General features: G+C 40.5%; 1 protein-coding gene across 1 annotated transcript in view; it reads right to left on the bottom strand.

The window, feature by feature from the left end:
* The window catches only part of CRY1 (cryptochrome circadian regulator 1), a 200,930-nt gene that overhangs the window by 135,295 nt on the left and 44,100 nt on the right, over positions 1–21,535 (bottom strand). The window contains exons 4-5 of the mRNA XM_044087589.1: positions 10,245–10,429; positions 8,893–8,981 (exon numbers count right to left, since the gene is read on the bottom strand). Coding sequence (XP_043943524.1) covers positions 8,893–8,981; positions 10,245–10,429 — 274 coding nt within the window. The remainder of the gene's footprint in view (positions 1–8,892; positions 8,982–10,244; positions 10,430–21,535) is intronic.

Genomic DNA, 21,535 nt, shown 5'->3' with positions numbered 1-21,535 from the left:
CATTTTTTGCAGAACAAAACATACCCACAGGCAGTGCAAAATACACAACTTCAGGTTTTCCCAATTAAAAGCTTATTTGTGTAGCATTTGAATTGCTTATGCTATTCTGGATAATATCTAGGTGTTTAAGAAACAAAAAGGACTATCCCCTGCAAACAGGAACAAGTGGTAACCCTACTCATAATTACATTTGCTAAAAGACAAAGCTGTTGCACCCATCTCAGCACCTTTCCTTAGTCTGAAAAACTTAACATAAAAAATAATTGTTTCCCAATACTAACTCTAATAAAGTGCAAGCTACTAAAACTAAAGCAGCACAGCAAACAGTAACCACTTAAACAATTATAGAATGGGTACCTATGGGCAAGTGACAATCCAACCAAGTTTACAGCTTTCTTTCTTTTACTAGTTCTTAGAACTTCTTCAGAAAATAACTTGGTTACACGTCAAACTCTTAAAAAAATACTGCCAGAAATTACATAATTTTTTTCAAAAGAAGCAAATACAAAATTGCCATAGCTTGAATGGCAACTCCCCATCAATGATACAAAAGCTCATAAATAATCTGGCCCCATGGTATAAAGCCTTTAATGCACCTTGGATAACCCGTGTTTGACTAGCTGCATGAATTCTGGAAAGACCAGGTAGGGGAGGATGGGAGCCAGCAGGTGACATCAGCTTGCCCTTCCTGGAGGAAGGGAAACAGCAGAGGCATTCTGCAGTATCAGCGTTTTTGGTGAGAGATCTATCCAACTGGTATACCAGTTGGTCAGGAGGGTGCTCATGTGGAGAAGCATGCATGCACCTGGGGGATTACAGCACACTCCTCAGCAGCAGTAGGATACTGCATCTGTGTCCCTGATCTCACTGGCCCCAGATGTGGGCCAAGTTGAGACAGAGGGAGGCTAAGGTGGGTCCAGTAGACCCTTTGAACTAGCACACAGTCAGCTTAATGTCCAATGAAAGCAAAAGCTGCAATTTCATAATCTTGAGATTAAGTGTATATTCTGGTCTAGATCAGAAGACCCCCTCCCAATTATCCTGCCTTATAGAAAACAATAAGGTACAATAACAAAACAAGATGGCATATCATCCACTGCAGGATTTGGAATGGGAGGTCTGTTAAGAGAAGCTGACAGGAGGTGCAAGTGACAGCTCCTAAACTACACTTTTTCCAGCATGTGAGAGTACACACGAGTAGTGAAACATTCATTTATTTTATTTACCAAAAGTCTGACTTGAAACAAAGCCAATTTTCAGTGGAGGCCCGGGTAAAAACGCTCCAGATGCATGTCTTTGTAACATGGGAGAAAACGGGAGTACCTGAAGAAAACCCACACGAACGCAGGGAAGACATGCAGACTCCACACAGGAGGCACTTCCAGCAGAGAATCGAACCGGAGAACCTCTTGCTGTGAGGTGACATTACTGCTGTACCATTGTGCCTTCCAAAATAAGTAGCTAGTGGCCCCTAAACTTGGCTAGTACATATGACAAACTGAAAAAGTTATAGCCAACTGCAACTTCTAAATAAATCAAAGGTCATGTTCTCAATGCACCACAAGACTGGGCCTGTATGCACAAAGACACTTCACCTGCTGGCGAAACGTGGCTAAAAAGATTTCCACTCTTTGATTTTTGCTAATGGCTTTATGTTTATGTTTTGTTCACCAGAATAGCTCTAGTAGGTCAATGGCCTATTTTCAGTGGTGACTCAAGGATGTAGCTATACTGACCATGGGAAATTTGCCCAGAAAAACAGGAAATTTCTCTATTCTTTGGAAAAGGGTGCTGGAAAGTACTTAATTAGCCTGGGATAACTTTGTGGATGTTAAAAACAAAATGGAGATTTCAGAATACTGAAATATGACTGCAAGTGGAGGAGTCCAGATGATGGTTTTAAATCAAATGATAGAAGATGAACCTAATCTGGAAAAGAGGCAGATTAGAGGGGAAACAGCAGAGCACAGATGTCCAAAGGATAATGATGGTGGTATTGTTTTGTTGGATGGAAATGCAGGACAGTAACTTGCATGTCTGCCTCAAAACAGATATGTAATGATGCACAAAGACAGGAGCTACAGAGTAGTGAAGATGCAGGTACAGTGAACAAGACATGAGCACAAGTAGTGAGAAAGAACTAAAAGAAATTTATACTGCAACAAATATGACAAAACAATCACCTGTGCTGCTAAGGGCCAAACAGAGTGGTTTTATGGACAGGTATGCTTTTATGGGAGACTGAAACAAAACACTTTTGCTTTAAGGTAGGTGATTTGGAGTCCCTAATTCATATGGGGAATGATAAACATGCAGATGTAACTTGAGTTGCATGCACTTGCCTACAAATCTGTGGAATAGTTCGATATGAACAATAAGCAGTTGTGGAATCAATATGCAATTTCTGATATGACTGTAGAGATGAAGAGAAAATGATGCAGTTTAGGACTGATAAAACATCTATCTAGAGAGGACACAAAGTTTCCTTAGGGGAGGCTGTTGGACAATAACTAGAATAGTATTAACTGTGGATGAAAGAGGAATACTGACTTGGGGATGTGGTAGAAATGGGTTATTTTTAGGCAAAAATAATGAGATCTGCCATTTTCAGAGTGTGTATTGTCAATAAAAGCAGAGATGTTTTAAAGTACTGGGGAGAATCCAAAACAATTTTGGGGAGGAAACTTGGTAAGTGTCCTTACAAAAGATGCAATTAATGTAGTTAGAGAGCATAGCAAATATCAGCGGTGGTGGTGCTGCAGTAAGACGCTGTCCAGTTAGATTCTCAGCTAGAGCATCTTCTGCGTGGAGACATGCGTGAATGGGCGTACCTTCTTTGAAGGTTGTGCATCAGGGCTGGCAAATCGGCACGTAAAAATCAACTGCCAATCATTACCGGACTGGAGTTCCGCTGTGGCAACCCCTAACCGGGAAAAGCCGAAAGACACAACAAGAGAGCATAGCAAATGAATGCAAAATGGTAGGTAGCAATTGTAACAGAGGGGCATTTGTGGATCTGACTTAGCTTATTACAAAATTATAGCACTTTTGATGCTGACATTGAACAAACTGATGAAAATTAACATTATTATCATTTGAGACTGACAATACAGTAACAAATAATAGATATGAAGTATTAGAAACAGACAGATGTAGAAGACAGTGGAGTCATGAAGAAAATGTAGATGGTGAAGAAAAGACAACTGAAACAAAGGAACAAAATGGAATAAGAGAACAAGATAGGAAACTCTAGCATAAAGGGAAAGGGTACCTTTTTGATTATATCTGTGAATGTGAAAGGTTTGATCAGTTATATGCTGATAACGCTGATACTATACAAATGGTGTAAGGAGACACATTTGTAGCAGATACAAAGAATGTTAAGACATAACACAAAATGCAATTAGAGTTGATGGGAAATGGGGCAGCCACCCGGTGGTGTAGACCTTGGCTCGAGATGATTGGCACTGCTGAAGTGATGCTGTTAAACCAAAAAGTGAACAGTCCAGTGTTATTTACTGTGGATTAAAACTTTTAACTTTTATATTACACTGAGGTCTGCACCGTTCACTTTTTGGTTCAACTGTTTTTATCATGGATTCTGTTTTACTGCTGAAGTGACACCCCAACCTCATGTGCAAAATGGGAAAAGGCAGCGAGGATGGATGATGGATGGGGAATGGGGCAGAAATGCTCAAGGACTACTGTACTGCTTAAAGATAAGGCAGAGGGTATAACGGGCAAATTAATACACAACCAGGGAGGTGTTGATGATGGATGTTGAGATAAAACAGTGTGTAGGAAGACAGCATTGTATGCGCTTGTGAACTACAACAGTGTCTTCATTTCTCCAAAAAAATGGCAAGTCACTTTGTCTGATATGGATACATTTTAATCGAAGAATTACTATACAAGGAATCGGAAGGTAAAAGTAACGAAGTCTGTGAACATCTGCACACAGATAATGATAACAGGACGTTTAAAACCGGGCCTGGAAAGAATATTTTTATCATACGGTGAAAATGTATTTTTCTAGACCCTTAAAGTTTTACTGGTCACATCCTGTGGCAATTGTAACAAACCCTCTTAGTTGGGTATAACTTCCTTCCTGTATTCAATTTTAAATGATGTAGTTTTTTTGAAATAAAAAGTATGTTATTTTTGCATTTTAATTTGCTGAGAAGGCAAGCCTCATGAAATTTTTCTTGCAAGTGAAAATCCCTTCCATAACATGAAAGGCTGAACCTTCACCAACAAATATAGCCTACTTTACTTCCATGTTATTTGCAGCAGTAGGTCTTTCATACTTCCCAGACGGTGCAACACTTTGAGAATTAATACATGTGATGATGTAGTACCAACACCATAATGTATATAAGAATTTGTCCTCAAAGTTATTTTCTTACTAAATGATGCTTTTTAGTTTATCTAAATTATCACCCAGTACCTATCATGACATCAATTTGTGGGTGCGGTTATAGACAAAAATAGAGTAAACAGTGAAAAAAAAAAAAGCCACAATATAATCATGTTTTACATAATGACTTGCAATATTAACAGGAGTAATACAACTGAAAACAAAATTAATTGCAAAACAAAAACATTTCAGAATTTAAGTGGAGGGAAATGTGTTTAAGGTTTCAATGATCTCGGAAATATTTGGAGTGTATTTAGGGATAATGAAGTCATAATTAAGGTAGGTAAAGGGTTGAAGAGGTTGATGGCAGAACAGGTTAATGAGGCGGAACAGATGGAAGAGAATAGGATTGTGTTAAGAACAAATAAATGGGACAGGGGGTTGTAAACGCTGGACAGAGTGATGCATAGCACTAAAGGAAAAGTATGAAATGACTACTTAAAGGAAAATAAATTAAACAACAAAGGAAACCTGGATATAGTAACACTGTGACAGAGTACGAGGATGCGGAGGAGAGAGGACAGACTGTCCTACAGAAAAGAGAAATATTTGAGAAGAATAAGGAAAGGGTGAAATATATTATGAAAAGATAAATGCTGAAAGAAAAAGAAATTATGCTTTTATCATTAAATTGTGTTAAAACGGGGCAATGTTATGGAGCATATGGTGGATAAGAAAAATAATTAAAATGCCTAAGCACTATGAGATTATGGGCACAGTTGTAGTTTATAAGGAAGGTCCAAAAGGTAAAGTGGAGGTGTGGAGGGTTTAAAACTATTTGTATGGACATTACAAGAGGAGAGAGACACAGCAGTAGGAGATTAAGAATTAAACAAATTACTGAGTTTGGTTAATGAAATTATTGTCTCAAGTAAATACAGCACAGAGTATTAATGTTACAAAAACAGGAGAAAAGTCCGAGAGACTTTTGTCCAGGTACTGGATGAATGTATGCAGATAGTGAGACAGGGTAGTGAAATTTATTTGGTAAAAGGGAGATACATGGGGATACTGAGCAATGGAGACCAATTACACTGTGCAACACTAATTATATGACTGTGATGAAGATAGTATGTCAGAAGAGTAATTACAAAGCAAGGAGCACTGGAAGGGATGTATAACTTACTTGAAAAGCAAGTGACGGAATTCTGATTAAAAAAGTGGGGAGACAAGTTGTAATAAAAGCAAGAAGCAATGTGGGTAGCATGGGTTATAGCAAAGGCTTATGATCTTAATCATGGCAAAGAATATATTAAGATGTTAAGGGCATGGGCAGAAGTTTATAGAAATGGCAAAAATAATACACAGAGATAACATGGGTGAATTTATTGTTTAGTGGAAGGACAGGTAAAAAAAATTACAAATAAAGACGAGAGAAGAATGTTCCCTTAAGTGGAATTTTTTTTTGTTGTTTAGTAGTGAATGTTGTGTTAAGTACAAGCAGAAAAAAATTGAGTGAAGCTAGATGGCAAACTAATGAAGGTGCAACATTGTGTTAAAGTACACAAATAACATGCCTAACTGCAAATAACAAATCATGGAATTAAAGAGGTGAAGGACAGAAAATGTTAGCAAGGCAAAAAGAATATGATGGGAAGAGGCTGCTAAGACATGAGCAGCATATTTTTCATAAAGGTAAATTAAGACATTAGGTACTACTTTTTGGGAAGAGGCAATTTGCAGAAAAGTGGAATGGAATAAATAAAAGGAAGAGGAAATCTGTTTAAGCAAAAAGTACAGTTGTGTAAGTTATACTTGCCTAGAACAGAAAAAGTTTGAATTAACTGCTGCAGTAGCCTATGGGTTGTAACCTGCCAAAGATACAACTGGCCAGCTTCCAAAAACTTTCATCCTCTACTACACTGTCCACTCTGGCTGCTTATCTGCTTATATGTTAAGCCCTTTCTGAACTATACAAACAGCCAAAATAACAAACTTTTCAGGGCTTTCTTGACCCTAACCAAAATGGGGAACTCACCCTGAGCTAAACCAAGAAATAAACATCCAAAACTAACTGGGTCTATATTATATCATCAAACGCTTAAAAAAGCAAACTATTAATAATCGACCCCATGTAAGCGAAAGCTTACAATCTCGAAAGCTCAGAACAGCGATTTTTTTCCAAGGAAAAATAATTGAAAGAATACATAAAGTGGGGAGCTGTGCCCCCCACACTCCACTACTTAAATTTACCAACTTCGAGATCACACTACAAAATTTTGCCTGGGCCAGAAGGAAGTCACCCCAATGATCTTTGCAGAGTCTTTCCGAATCTTTAGAATTACTCTGGAAATCACTGTAATGGGTGGAAATGCATACAGCACCATCATAGACCATAGAAATGAAAGAGCATCATCTGTTTTCCAGGCCTGCTTGCAAGGAGTCCTGGAACATAATCTGTTTTGAAAGGAAGCAAACAGATCGGAGATGTTCTGCACATCTGGACCAGTTCCTGAAAGACCTCTTCTTTGAATTTCCACTCATGTGGGTCTGCTCAGGACTTGCTTAGCTTGTCTGCCACTATGCTTTGCTCTGACAGAAGATAAGACATTTAAGAGTCAAGGAGTGCTGAAGAGTTAACCCTCAATCTATCATTACCAGCTGGCACATAGGGTACGATCTGGTGCCCTAACATTTATGTACTACATCACTGTGGTGTTGTCTACAATGATATGAAGAGGAACTGGGTCCCAAAGATGATGTAGAGACTTTATGGCATGAATCACAGCCAACATTTCTTCGATACTGATGTGCTTTGGTCTGCCTGAACTATCCCATAATCCTCGCAGTTTTATCCCCTTTTGAAACTGCTCACCAAGCAAAATCTGATGAATCAGTTAATACCCACTATGTTGGGGTGAAGAGAAAAACGGAGACCTGGACTGAGAGCAATCCAATTCCTCCACCAATGCAGTTCTGACTTTATGAAACCTAAGATTTTGAAACTCCAGGGGATGAGAATGTTGGGTCCATATTTTTGGTACCACTAAATCTTTCTGATATGTAGCCCAGCAAAGGGAATCATAAAAGCTACGAGGCCATTATCCCGAGAAATTATCTGGCAGTAGCCAGACACTGGAAAAGACCGTTCAGGAAGACTTCACATACAAATCCACCTTTTCCTCAGGTAGGAAAGCCTTTTTGCATCAGTGTCCATCAGGCAACTTGGAAACACAATCCCGTGTGATGGAGTAAGGTACGACTTTTGCATATTCATCTGGAATCTCAGATGGTTTACGAAAAAAGATACCTTTAAGGACTCCAAACAGTGAAAGACTGCACAAATAAGCAAGCCGCCTAAATAAGGAAAAATGTGGATACCCTGCAATTTGCAGTGGGCCACCACACTGTCCAGACACTCTGTAAACACACCTGTTGCAATGGACAGAAATCTCTATGTTGTTTGCTATGGGAATGTAATGGCAAGACTGAGGTCCAAGCTTACATAACACTCCAATCTGCAACCAGAGCTACTACTGTTTGAAGGGTCAACATCCTGAATTTTGGAATCTTCACAAAAAGATTGAGAAAGCACAGATCCAAAACTGGTCTCCAAGAGTGCTCCTTCTTTGGAACTAGAAACATACTGGAGTAAAAGACTTTTCCTGTTTGTTCTGCAGGAACATGCTCTATGACCTCTGCTTCTAAAGTGATGGAGCACTAGGGAAGCAACTCTGTCTGAATGGACACTTTCCATCCATTGCCAAACGTAACCTTCCTGGACTACCTTCACAGTCCATCTTAGACAATCTGTTGTTAAAAAGGAGCACTGAGGGTCAGATTCTGAGTGAGAAAGAAATGTTGGGGCAGAAGGTGCCCAGGTTTCTGGCATGGTCATTCTGAGATGAGCACCTGTCCCTTTTTTTTGAAAAAAATATTCCTTGCTTTTTTGGATTGTTACTGGTTCCCTCCTGCCACCTCTTCTTGGGTCCCATTGCTTTGAGGATCTGTGTAGCAGAAGGCCTAAATAAAATCTTCCTATTCAGAAGGGAATTCAATTTTTCTAACTTCAATGTTCTGAAAACTTCCAATTACTTATTATTTATTTATTGACATTTGTTAACCGGGTTAGTCCAACTGGGCTTGTGGCCCATTTTCAGTGCAGACCCGAGGAGAAAAACTCCAACAATAGATTTCTATTACAGAGTATCATATTAATACAAAAATAATGAGGTGAGAAACAATTATACAGAGCAAAAGTTTTACATTTGTTGAGTACATACAAACATAGTTCCAAGTATGGAGAAGGAGCCAAAAAAACTTGTGCACACAAATCGTCTCGATACTGCAGCTGAAGTAGTACCTCTGGAAATAGTACTGACACAAAGGAAATGTAGTTAAGACTTTTATCCAAGTGACATAAAACGGTTCACAGTAATGTAGTGAGTTATCCCATTAATGCTGATCGTCTTTATACAAATTGCAGTGACATGTTAAATAGGATTATGCACATCAAAAACAGAACAAACATTTACCTTTCTTTCCAGATGTCTTTCTAATCGAGTTAAAGCTTCACTTTCACCACCTGGCCACACTGCTGATGCCAGCCCTTCTGTATCAAATCCTTAAATGGGAATAAAAAGCACATTAACCCCCCACCAGTAAAGCAGAAATGATAGTTAACAGTACACTCCTACAGAAAATTCCACCCTCTTAATTGATGCAAGGTACATGTTAGTCATTAGCCAGGTCTTTTCAGTAGTTAGAAACCCTCATACATAAATGCACAGAGTAAAAGCCATGACCTACGAGCATGAGAAGCAACCAAGCTTAAAGAAGGAATAACGCCTTAAGCCCACTCCCTGTACTTTACTGGAGCCTCAGGAGAAGCCAAAGCCAAAAGATTAATCACATATGAAAACAAGTAACAATAACAAATGCTCAACTGTTTATAACACAATGAAACAATAACAAAAGCCAAGTGTAGCACACAAGCGGACATACTACCATTAAGAACAGGTCCACAAAATTTACAGCATCAAAAGGGGCCAGGAGAGTGGGATCTTGCCCAGCAGTGATGATCCCATAATTATGTGCTGTTGATGGCCACCTCATGTGACTGTTCTACATTGATCATTACTGCATAAATATCCCGCTTAGGGTGAGATAGTGATTGAAGAGCATTATAAAAGATAAATTACCAGATTACCAGATTATATATATACATATATATATATATATATATATATATATATATATATATATATATATATATATATATATATATATATATATATATATATATATATATATACACACACACACACATATATATATATATATATATATATATATATATATATATATATATATATATATATATATACACACACACACACACACACACACACACACACACACACACACACACACACACACACACACACACACACACACACATGTATGTGTCTGTTTCCAGTTTAACCAGTGGTGGTGCAGGTACAGAAAAATTATCAGGTGCTGTTTAAGTGGGTATTTAAATTCTTTCAGTTCGCAATGTGTTCTTAAGTGGAATGCCCTAAAACGTGTGTGTGTGTGTATGTACATATTTTTTTTTCTAAGGAAGCCAATACCATTTAGCTATTCCACATGAAAACAAATGCTACTTAGTTATTTTCTTCAGCTAATAGACTCCTCTATTACAATTCAAATAAATACACACTTTGAAGCACAGCCCATCAATTAATTCTAAGTCTTATTTCACAAAAATAATCATGAGCGGTTAGGAAATTTAAAGCATGTTGTCATGCAGAGCACTGAGGTATGAAATGAAATGACCTATAACATAAAATGAACAAAGTTGAGATAGCTTAAAATAAAAGCATACCTAGTTCCTCCAATGATGGAACACCATATTTTTCATCATGATCATCCGACACTGGTGTAGTGCACTTTCCCATCGCTTCAGCTGTAATTGTTTCCACTGGGGTCTCCAAGGGTTCCATTCGACTCACGAGAGTCTGGAAGCGTTTGTATGTTAAGGGTGGCTGCCCACCATTTAGTTCTATTATCCTATAAAATCAAAATTAAGTGAAATTCATTCACATCTGCCCAAAGCAGCATCATTATATAATCTACTAAAATGTTACAAACAACTGGGTATCCAGCAAGATTTATAGAGTGTACTATGAAGTGTAATGCAGAACACAGGCTAGCTGTTCGTTACCTGGAATACTTTAAATAAAAAACATTTATAAATATCCCCAGTGTGCAGAGAACTCAGTAAAATGTACACACAGGACAATATGCAGATCATTCCTAGTTTTAAAAGCAGAGGTGCTAGACTTCACATTTCCATACACACAGTTACCTACCGATAAGGCAGTTTTAGAAATACAGTGGAACTTACACATAAGCAACCATATCTATTTTATGGACTGACATTTAAAAAGGAATCACAAAGAGAAGTTAAGACCCAATGGTCATTTCAGGACTAAACATATCACCCCAATATCCAAGTTAGAAAAAAGACTTTTCAAAACTTTTTTTGCTCATTACCAGGAATTTCTCAAACTCATCAACTCTGATGACACACTGAATGGTGGCATATGAAGTGCAGTTTAATTCTGTGCATTATAACAAGCCTCTATGATGGGATCGTATCCAGTTTATAACAAGAGCATTAAGTTTACCACCTTCGTAGTGAGCATGTATACAAAGGAAAACTACAGGCCAACAAACGAAAATAATAAAGTACTGATGCTTTATAGTGCTCAGTCCTCCAATTCAGCACCCAGCTGCTGTCTTCACTGTGATGTGGACAAGTCCTCCATGCACCTGTGTGGATTTTTATCGAGTGCATGGATTTATAATGTAGGTGAATTTGGTGATCATCCAACCTTTATGCACGGGTGGATACAGCATGTGAATTACTGCTTGCCAGGACAGGCTTTGACTGGTCCTGTGATCTTGAACCAGATGAAGCAGTAAAGAAGAATGAATGCACATGCAATGTCTGTGAGTGCGTATATGCAAGCATATACATGTGTGTGCGTGTGTACTTATTTATTATGGAGAATGCTGACATCTCTGCAGTCACTGAGATATGGTTTAAAGCCGTGAAAAGCACCCCAGCAGTGCAAGGCTATAATGCCTTCCACACATTTAGAATAGCTATTACACAAAGAGGAACTAAAGGTGGAGGTGTCTCAATTTACATCTCAAATAAATATACCTCAAGTCTGGTCAAACAGGACAATGCACTTGAGCTTCTCCATGTTCAAATAACCATAGGGAAAATCCCACACCACTTCCCCGCAAGCTAGGAAAACTTAGCAAACCCATAACATGTACTTACATTTACTGAAAGCATTCACCATCCAACCAGATACTATATTTGTGGACAACTTTAATTTTCCCACTATTAACTGAGAATCATAAGACAAATATGCAGGCAAACAGATTCCTGGATTTTGTAAATACAAACTCCATGGACCGGATTGTCAATATGCTAACATGGGTATAAACATACTGGATCTGGCCCTCACTAGTACAGGAGAGTGTTGCACACCCCATAATGTAATTTCTCTGGTTAGGTCAGATCACAAAATTGTTTCCTTTGAAATAAAAATAAAACCTGGTATCCCAGTTAACCCTGGAATGTTCAGCATCTACTCCAACTTCCTACTATTAAGTGATAACCTGGTAAAATTTCAAGCTCCCATAAACCCTTTGAACACTGCTGCCATGTGGAACAGTTCACAGAAACCCTATTCAAGCATATTAATAGCTGCATAGAGGCAACTGTACCCACCAGGAAGTAGTACAGAATTAACTCAAAAAAGAAGCCACCCTGGTGGAATCACATCAATAAACTGTACAACAGAAGGAAGAAAATTACAGCAAAAATTAGGAGGCATAGCACACAGCAGGATAAAAACACAACTACAAAACTCGGAGGAAAAATAAAAATTACTAAAGCCAAATGTGACTTAAATTTGGACTCCCACGCCAAGGACAACCACAAGGCATTCTTTACCTATGCCCACAACCTCAAAGGCAAAACACAGTTGTGTGCTGAACTCATTGTAAATGATGCCACCTATCTTTTCAAATCTTACTTTCCTATATTTAATTCCTATCCTTATCTAGCCCCCTCCTCCTAGCCCTTCTTCCCTCTGCTTCTTACTTCCAACCACCTCTCTCTCTCTATAGCTTTCCAAACCTCCTCCATCTTAGCTGCACCCATTCTCTAATCTTACTTCTTTACTATATATTATAAGCCTTCATTTAAAACTTATCAGATTGTATTGCCAAGACTGTAAATAGTTTTTACCACTGCTGTGATTGTAATGTAATTACTGTAAATAGTTTTCTTTTTATTGATTACTTTATTTGTTATACTATACCGTATAATCTTTATACTTGAATGCTACATTTTGTACTTTTTTGGAGCTTTTCTCCCCAGGTCTCTGCTGAAAAAGGGCACGTGCACAGTGCACAGCCAGACAAACCCAGTCAACAAATGTAAAATAAATAAATAATGAGCCACAACATACAGCAAATCTACTGGCAGAGAATTTCACTTCTAACTTTACTTCTCCCCCCCCACCTCAGGAAATACCATCAAACATAACTCCCCTATTGACACTAGAGAACAGGTCCTCAATGCTCCCCCTAAAGCAAAGAGCACTGCATTGATGGCCCTAGACAATATCCCAGGATGCCTTCTAAATGGCAAGAAAAGTACAGTTGTGTACCTACCATAAATGTAGATGTTAGAGTGTATTCACTGTTGCAGTCATTACTCTTGGGTTATCCTGCTGGCAGGCTACCCGCAGTCGGCCTGAATTCCAAAGTCTTGGTCTGGCGTCGGTTGCTGTTGCCTCTTCCCTGACGTCAGTGTGCCAGGGGTATAAAAAAAAAGATGCAGCAGACGCCATTTTCTTCAGTTTTTCTTGCCCCAGATGTCAGGTACCCCCCCCCCCCGAAAAGGGTAGGCTAAATAGATTATGCCAAAAAACATGCATGCACTAAAGTAAACATTTCCTTCATCTATAAGCAAATACACCACATAGGTTGTATAGAATAGAGAAGTACAGATAAGATCCAGCAAATGAAAGGGGGGTGGTAACCCGGACTGCAACAGTGAATATACTCGAACATCTACATTTATGGTAGGTACACAACTGTACTATGTTCATCGTGTTTCACTGTTGCAGTCATTACACTCTGGTTGAATCCCAAAGCTGAGGATGGGTGGCTGGGCTAAATAGGATTAGGAGAGGCTATGAGGCCCTGCAGAACTGCAGTGGCAAAGCCTGCTCTGGATTTAGAGTAGAGAGGTAAGTGGTAGTGCTTTGTAAAAAAGTGTGCACTGAACTCCAAGTTGCAGCCTCTAAAATGTCTTTGGTTGGTACTCCTCGGAGGAAGGCTGCTCAAGTGGCTGCTGCTCTGGTAGAATGTGGCCTAATGCCCTTTGGCACTAATTTGCCATGCTGTGAGTAGCAGAAACAAATGCAATGGCCTATCCATTTTGAAATAGTCTGTTTTGAGATAGCCTTTTCCTTGTGATCCTGCAGCATATGCCACAAAGTTGCTCAGTCTTTCTGAAAGCTTTAGTTCTGTCCAAGTAGAAGCGTAGCTGTCTGTGTATGTCCAAAGAATGCAGAAGTCTCTCACCCTTGTTCTGTGGGTTTGGATAAAAGGTAGGCAAGTGGATGGTTTGGTTAAGGGCCACACTGGACACTACCTTAGGCATAAATGCAGGGTTCGTCCTTAGAGAAACCCTGTCTGGATGGAAAATGATAAAAGGTTCCACAGCCATGAGTGCCTGTAACTCCGAGACTCATCTTGCGGAGGTTACTGCTAGGAGCAGAACTGTTTTCCAGGATAAGAATTTTGCATCAGTTGTTGAGGCTGGCTCAAAAGGAGGCAGTGTGAGCTTTTCCATGACATAACTGAAGTCCCATGCAGGCACTGGTGCTCTCCTTGGAGGTCTTTGTTTTTGGCCCCTCTGAGGTACTGCCTTATTAAAGGATGAGAAAAGAGAGGTGGTTCCGTATTGTAATGGGCTGAAATGGCAGAGGCATGAATCTTAATTGATGAAAAGGATAGGCCTTTGTCCAGCATCTCAGTTAAGTATTGTAAAATCTGAGGAATATTTGGTACAAACGTGTCAATAGCTCATGCCTGGTTCCAAGCACAGAATCTCTTCCATTTTTCTGCATAAGATTTGCTGGTACTGGGCCTCCTGGCTGCCAAGATAACATCCATTACTGCTTTGGAAAGAGGAGTGTTCTGAATGACTACATTATCCGCCATGCTACCTGATTTTAAGGTCCTGAGTTGGCTGTGCAGGATCAGATTGTTTTGTTGGGTCAGTAAGTGAGGAGTTTGGGGAAATGTCCAGGCTGGACCTGGAGACAAGTTCTTTAGGACAGGGTACCAGTGCTGGCGTGGCCAGTCTGGGGCAATCAGTATAATTTTTGGCTTCTCTTGTCTGACCTTTAGAAGTACCTTGGGGAGGAGAGGCAGTGGAGGAAAGGCATATACCGTTAGGTTTTTCCAGCTGAAGGATAAGGCATCCACTTTCCATGCTTGCTTGTGATAAATCCTTGTGCAGAATCTCCGTAGTTGGCAGTTGTGAGGGGAGGCAAATACATGTGTCTGGGCATCCCCATTTCCTGGTTATCATGCTGAAGACTTGTGGGTCCAGTTTTCACTCGTGGGGATCCATGAGGTTTCTGCTTAGTTCGTCTGCCAGAGTTTTTATTTTTCCTAGCCGGAATTGTGCTTGCAAGTGAACATAAGTCAATGCTGTGTCCCACAAAGTCATGGCTTGTCTGCAGAGGGGGTAGGAATGTGTGCCTCGCTGCTTGCTTATGTACCACATGACTGTAGTATTGTCCGTCTTTATCAGTAGCTGTCCTGGATGAAGTAGATCCTTGAAGGCTGTCAGGGCATTCTGAACAGCTAGCATCTCTTTTTGATTGATATGAAGATGCATCTGGCTTGCGGGCCATGTGCCCTGAATACATTTTCCTGCCTTGTGGGCCCCCCAGGCATAATCTGATGCATCTGTTGTTAATGTCTGCATGGCTGTGGGCAAAGTGAATGGCTGTCCCTTGTTGTGGTGACAGGCCTGTGCCCACCATCGAAACTCCTGTTGCAGGCAGGGAATGAGGGTAAATTAATGTTTCCAGGCTGTGGAAATGTTGAGTCCAAACACTTTTTAGATACCATTGTAGGTTCCTCATATGCAGTCTGGCATATGGAATTAGCAGAATGTAGGATGCCGTGAAGCCCAAGGCCTGCAGAATTTTTCTTGCTGATAACTGGGTCTTTGTTGCCAACATTTTGAAGTAAGAAGTCAGTTGCCTTTGTTTGTCTGGCGTGAGATAAAGCCATCTGGGCAGTTGTATTTAAGCTTGCACCCAGGAATATTATCTCTTGAGAGGGTACTAGTTTTGATTTCTTTTCGTTTACTGTGTACCCTAGGCAAATTAATATTCTTTTTACAAACGCCAGATGCTTTAGTAGAAAGTCTTTGTTCTCTGCTTGAATAACGCAGTCTTCCAAGTAGGGATATATTTGAATTCCTCTTTAGCTGCAAAATGCAATTATGGGTGCCAGGCATTTTGTGAAAACGCTGGGCGCAGTAGATAAGCCAAAGGGCAGTGCAGAGAATTGGTAATGCATTGAGCCAGCTATGAATCTGAGGTATCTTCTGCAAGACTGTCTGATTGGGACATGTAGGTATGCCTCTTGGGTCCAAAGTTACGAGCCAAGCCTTCTTGCCCAGCATGGGCAGTAGCTGCTGTACAGTCAACATTTTGAATTTTGGAACGTTCAGGAATGTGTTTAGAATAGACAGGTCCAGTATTGGTCTTCAGGCTTTGTCCTTTCTGGGCACCATGAAAAGTCTCGAGTAAAAGCCTTGTCCCTGCTCTTGTTGTGGTACCTGTTGAATGGCCCTCATGACCATGAGGGATGAAACTTGCTTTTGTGCCTCTGCCCATTGATGCATGGCAGGTCTGGCATACCTTTTGCCCTTAGCAGGGTGTGAAAGTAGAACCTGTAGCCCTGAGACACTATGTTTTCAAGACCCATTTGTCCTGGGTAATCATGTGCCAATCTGGTGAAAAAAGTGCTAGTTTCCCCCCTAAGGGGGCTGCCAAAAGATAAGTGCTTGGTTCTGGCAGAGGAAAGTCATTGGGACTGTTTCGTGTATGGTTGTGATTTGTCTTCTCCCCATTTTTTAGGCCTGTATGAGCCTTGGGGCTGGTATCTGCCTCTGGGGTGTCTGTATCAGCCTCTTTGTGGCCTGTCTGACACTGGAAAGGACCGATTCTTTGTAGGCCAGATCTTGCCAAATCTTGGTGGCTGTACCTGTAGGAAATCCTTAACTGTCTGCATGGATTTTGCTTTATCCTCCATTTTCTTCAACACCTCTTCTGCCTTAACACCAAACAAAGTATCATGCTGTAATGAGGCATCCAATAATTTTGCCTTAACATGATCAGGCAGATTCTGTTCCTTTAACCAAGCATGCCTTCTAATGGCAGAACCTGTAACAGCGACCCTGCAAGAGGCCTCCAGTGAATCAAAACCACATTGCAAAGTATGCTTTCCCACTTGTTCAGCTGCATGCAATAAATCGTGCATTTCCTTGTTATCAGAACATTCAGAATTAGTCAACATTTTCTGTTTAAGCAGTGACATTAAGTATTGCTGATATTTAAGCATATGAAACTGACAATTTAAAGCCCTTACAGCCAAGGTAGCAGAAGTGTAAATTTTTTTCTCCCATCTGTCCAGTGCCCTAGAGTCCCTATCAGAGGGGACAGGGTTTTTTGCAGTGGAAGCCTTGACCCCTTTGGGACCCTGAGAAATGGTTTCTGGGTCAGCAGCAGGGTTTTTATATAGAAATTTATGAGAGTCTGGAACCCTGTAGTATCTGTCTGGCTTTGCAGGTGCATGGGGGGTAAAGAGTCAGGAGACAGGCCGGACTCTGTAAATACATCTACAAGGTCTAGAACAGGAGGTTCTAAAGAGGTCTGTGCTGAGGAAGTAAAAGAAAGTCTCTGAGCCTTTTCTTAGATTCTGAGTAATCTTGGCTCTCCCAGTGAAAATGCTCCCTCATGGTATGCAGGGTTTCCCCAAAAGAATAATCCTCAGGAGGAGAGGCTGAAGGAATAGATTCTTCAGCATCAGAATCCTCATAGGGAGGAAAAGAGTATTCCTGTTCAGAAGAGGAATCAGAGGAAATTGAAACCTGATCAGAAGAGTCATATTCTGTCTCTTGCCTAGGCCTCTTATCAGGAGGGGGTTAGGAACCCCTGATCAAAGTAATTAGGTCTTCGGCCATCTTAAGCATCTGTTTCTTAGGCATGGAAGTCTGTCCAGGAGAATGCTGTACTTGTTTCTTTGTCTTTAGAGCTGTTTTAGTCTGTCTCTGAAGCGGATGTTGGCTTGACATATAATCATGTAGGTCTGAAAACACCCTCAGAAGCCAATGCCTGCTCAGCGGCTCTGGACTCACCTGAGGGAATATTTTCCGAGAGTCCAATACCTTGAGTATCCAGAGGCCTAGTCGGCTCCACGTGGGAGTCGGAAGCGGCCTGTGGCTCTGAGGTAGCGGGCGTCAGGGGCTGGGAAAGCGCCTCACTGAGAACCGGCGACTGGCCTAGCGGAGGCCTCTGTCTGTTTCGGACCTCGGATGCCGGTCCTTTTCCTTGCACTTTTTATATACTCCGGTCGTTGGCTGTTCCGACGGCATTATATAATTAAACCTTCGGCCAAAGTAATGAAAAGCAAAATTGCACCGACGCTTAATAGTGCGTTGGTAAATCTAGCACAAAACCGATAGCTAGCAACATAGTGATCAGGCCTAGGCAAGGAATACAGCACGAATTAAAATCCTTATGAGGTATTTGCTTCCCACAAGAAATACAATTGTTAACTTTTTCTGAAATCGGTCTGGAGCAAGAAAAACGTTTCCTCAACGGGGTACTTAACTTTAATGAATACTTCGGACCTGAAATTCGATTTTGAAAATCTCGAGATGGCCGACCGGCACTTGCGAACTGCTTTTGCTTCGGGCAGCGCGCGGCAAGAAAGATTGAAGAAAATGGCGTCTGCTGCATCTTTTATACCCCTGGCGCACTGACGTCAGGGAAGAGGCGACAGCAACCGACACTGGATAAAGACTTTGGAATTCAGGCAGACTGCGGGTAGCCCGCCAGCAGGATAACCCAAGAGTAATGACTGCAACAGTGAAACACGATGAACATCATGACCTATCAGGGTGTCTGGAATGGAGATTTAACTGTAGCCTCCAGACATGCTTTGCGTCTCACAAATGGAGTACAGCAACAGTCATTCCTCTGTACAGCAACAGTCATTCCTCTGTACAAAGGTAGGCCATCTACATACCAGGGAAACTACAGACCCACAAGTCTCACTAGTTTCATATGCAAAGCCATGGAAAGAATCATTTAAATGATCAATGACGACACTGGAAACCTCCAAACACTGGACCCAACCCAATTTGGTTTTGTCAAGGGCAGGTCATGCCTACTCAACCCAATGGATTTCTTTGATAAGGCCACCAAACCAATGGATTGCAGGAAGATGGTTCACACTACCTACTTTGACTTTGCCAAGGTAGATGACACAATAAAACTCAAAAGGTTAGATATATACCATCATGTCACCCGGTGGATAGCCAGCTGGTTCACAGACAGGAAAGTTAGAACTGGGAAGTCCACCTCTACGAAGAGGCCGATCACAAGCGGAGTCCCTCAGGGATCTATCCTGGGACCACTCCCTTTTTTGGCATTTACTTCTCTGAAGTCAAGGGCCTCTGTCTGACTAAATTTGCAGATGACTGCAAAATAGGAGCAGTCATAGAATCCCCCACTGACACTAATGTTCTCCAGGAAGGTCTGAGACAGACAAATAACTTGTGTCAGACTAATGTTCTCCAGGAAGGTCTGAGACAGACAAATAACTTGTGTCAGAGCCATGGAATAACACTAAATGTCAAGAAATGCATAATAGTATTTTCGGGAAGTTATCCACCCCTGGTAACAACACGCCCCTAAGAGTTGACCCAGTAGTCAGGGACTTTGGAACACACACAGACAGTAAAACCCAGTCTTTGACATCACGCATCTACAGTAGTGAGAAAATCATTCTATGTTGCGCAACTTAAAAGCAAAGGTATGGCATCTAGGTCCAAGGACGCCACTGTTCCACTGTATTCAGCATTCATCAGACCTGTCATCGAGTACAATGCCCCCTTTGGAATGTACTTAGCCAGGCACATCCAACAACTGGAACGTCCAAAGAGGCCCCTCACTAAAAGAATACAGGGCATAAGTAACGTGTCCGATGCAGACCTCCACAAAGCCCTATCCCTGTAATCTGTCTTTTAAAAGCTATCAAGGAGAGATCTATGCCTGGTACACAAGCCACTGTCAGACACCACCCTGACGGACCGCCTGCATATCCATAAAACAAACAGCACCAGAATTACCTGTTCCAGAGACTTAAACCTTGCCTGTGATATAAACAGGACCTGCTGTATGTATCCCAGAGTCTACCCCTTCTCTGGAACAGGCTTCTTCATCCATGTGAGGCAGAATTCCTCCTCCTTAACCCAATTCAAGTGCAACTTGGACAACTGGATGGGGAACAGGAAATTCATCCCTGGACTGACACCTATGCCCCTAATGGACAAAGGCAGTCTGTAAATCGTTCATCTCTCAGGTCCCTGCTTGTAAATGTTTCATCTCCCAAATCCTTGCTTACACTTATCAAGGGAACCAGAACTTGTCAGAGATTTGGGATGCATGGCTAGGCTTATAAAGGCCCTTGTGGTTGTTCGCCTAGTACACACCTATGAACTTGTATACATACACACATGCACATACACAGACACACACTGCAATATATAATGTATAAAGATAGAGCTCAAAAAATCTTACAGGGTTGCCTGAAAGTGACCAAACTAAAAAAAAAAAAAAAATGAAAACACAACAAGAAAATAATTACTGTGGAAATCTGAGTGCATTATCGTATAAGAGCTGATCACTTTTCATTAAAAGTCCTTTAATCTGCAACAAGACTTCTTCAAATACAAATATTTTCTTTAAAAGGTGTAGTGCAAACTACATGCATTTACACACCAGTTTTTAAGAGACTGCAGTGCTCAATGATAAGATGGCCATGCTGTACTGTACTTCAACCCAATTACCTGTACATACTGAAATGGACTAAGTGCAAAACTGTGCATTAAGCAACTCAAAAGGTGGGAGAAAATTAAAATCAGTGGGTTTCCAAACTTACAGATACTTGAAATAAGGGTAAGGGACCTATGGGAGTGGTTTCATAGCAGCATGAATTCAAAAATTTGGAAGTTTGATTAAAAGACAATCATGAAATCATGGAACGGATACCTACTCAAAGGTCTAACCACAACTAAATTAAATGTTATGGCTAATACAGAGTAGGAGGACAGCACGTTTACCTCTAATATAAAATAACACAAAGAACATTTCAAACTACTACCTGTAAATCATTAAACTTTTAAAAATAGAAGTGGCGCCAAAGAAGGGAATTTTTGACTGAATGTAGCTTAATAAGCCAGTGAATACCCCCCAGTAATAAACTCTCCAGTTCTTCCACCAGCAGTAGGTGATCAGGATCTTAAATACACATGTGCACACATGCACGTGTATTAGTTGGGGAGAATTTAATCATAATGAATCACACCTGTAAGAATGCAATTTACTTACTCATAATTTCCTGGTAAGGTATTGCAGAGAAATTGCATAACATATATCTGAATTTTTTTTTCAGGATAAAGAACCCTTTGCCCTTGCGTAAATCAAGTATTTGCTTTACATCAAAGGCATACTACCTGAAAAAATATTTAAGTGTGTGCAGTTGAATGGCTACACTTTACATCAACTTCTCAACTGTCCAGATTTTAACAGAATGTCCAGATCTTTTCCTCATATTTTGGTCTATTCTAGTTACAATTTGTGGTTTTCGGGCAAATCACTGAGGATTGAAATTCCTAAATAAAGGCATACGTTTGAGTTTTATACTTCATGCCCTTTAGAAAATACATGCCAACACTAACCTTGCTATTCTAGAAACTTTCTACTT

The sequence above is a fragment of the Protopterus annectens genome, chromosome 11.part0 (genome assembly GCF_019279795.1).
Source record: "Protopterus annectens isolate FY-2018-M chromosome 11.part0, PAN1.0, whole genome shotgun sequence".
NCBI classification, from domain to species: Eukaryota; Metazoa; Chordata; order Ceratodontiformes; family Protopteridae; genus Protopterus; species Protopterus annectens.
This window is presented reverse-complemented; position numbering and strand designations above follow the sequence as displayed.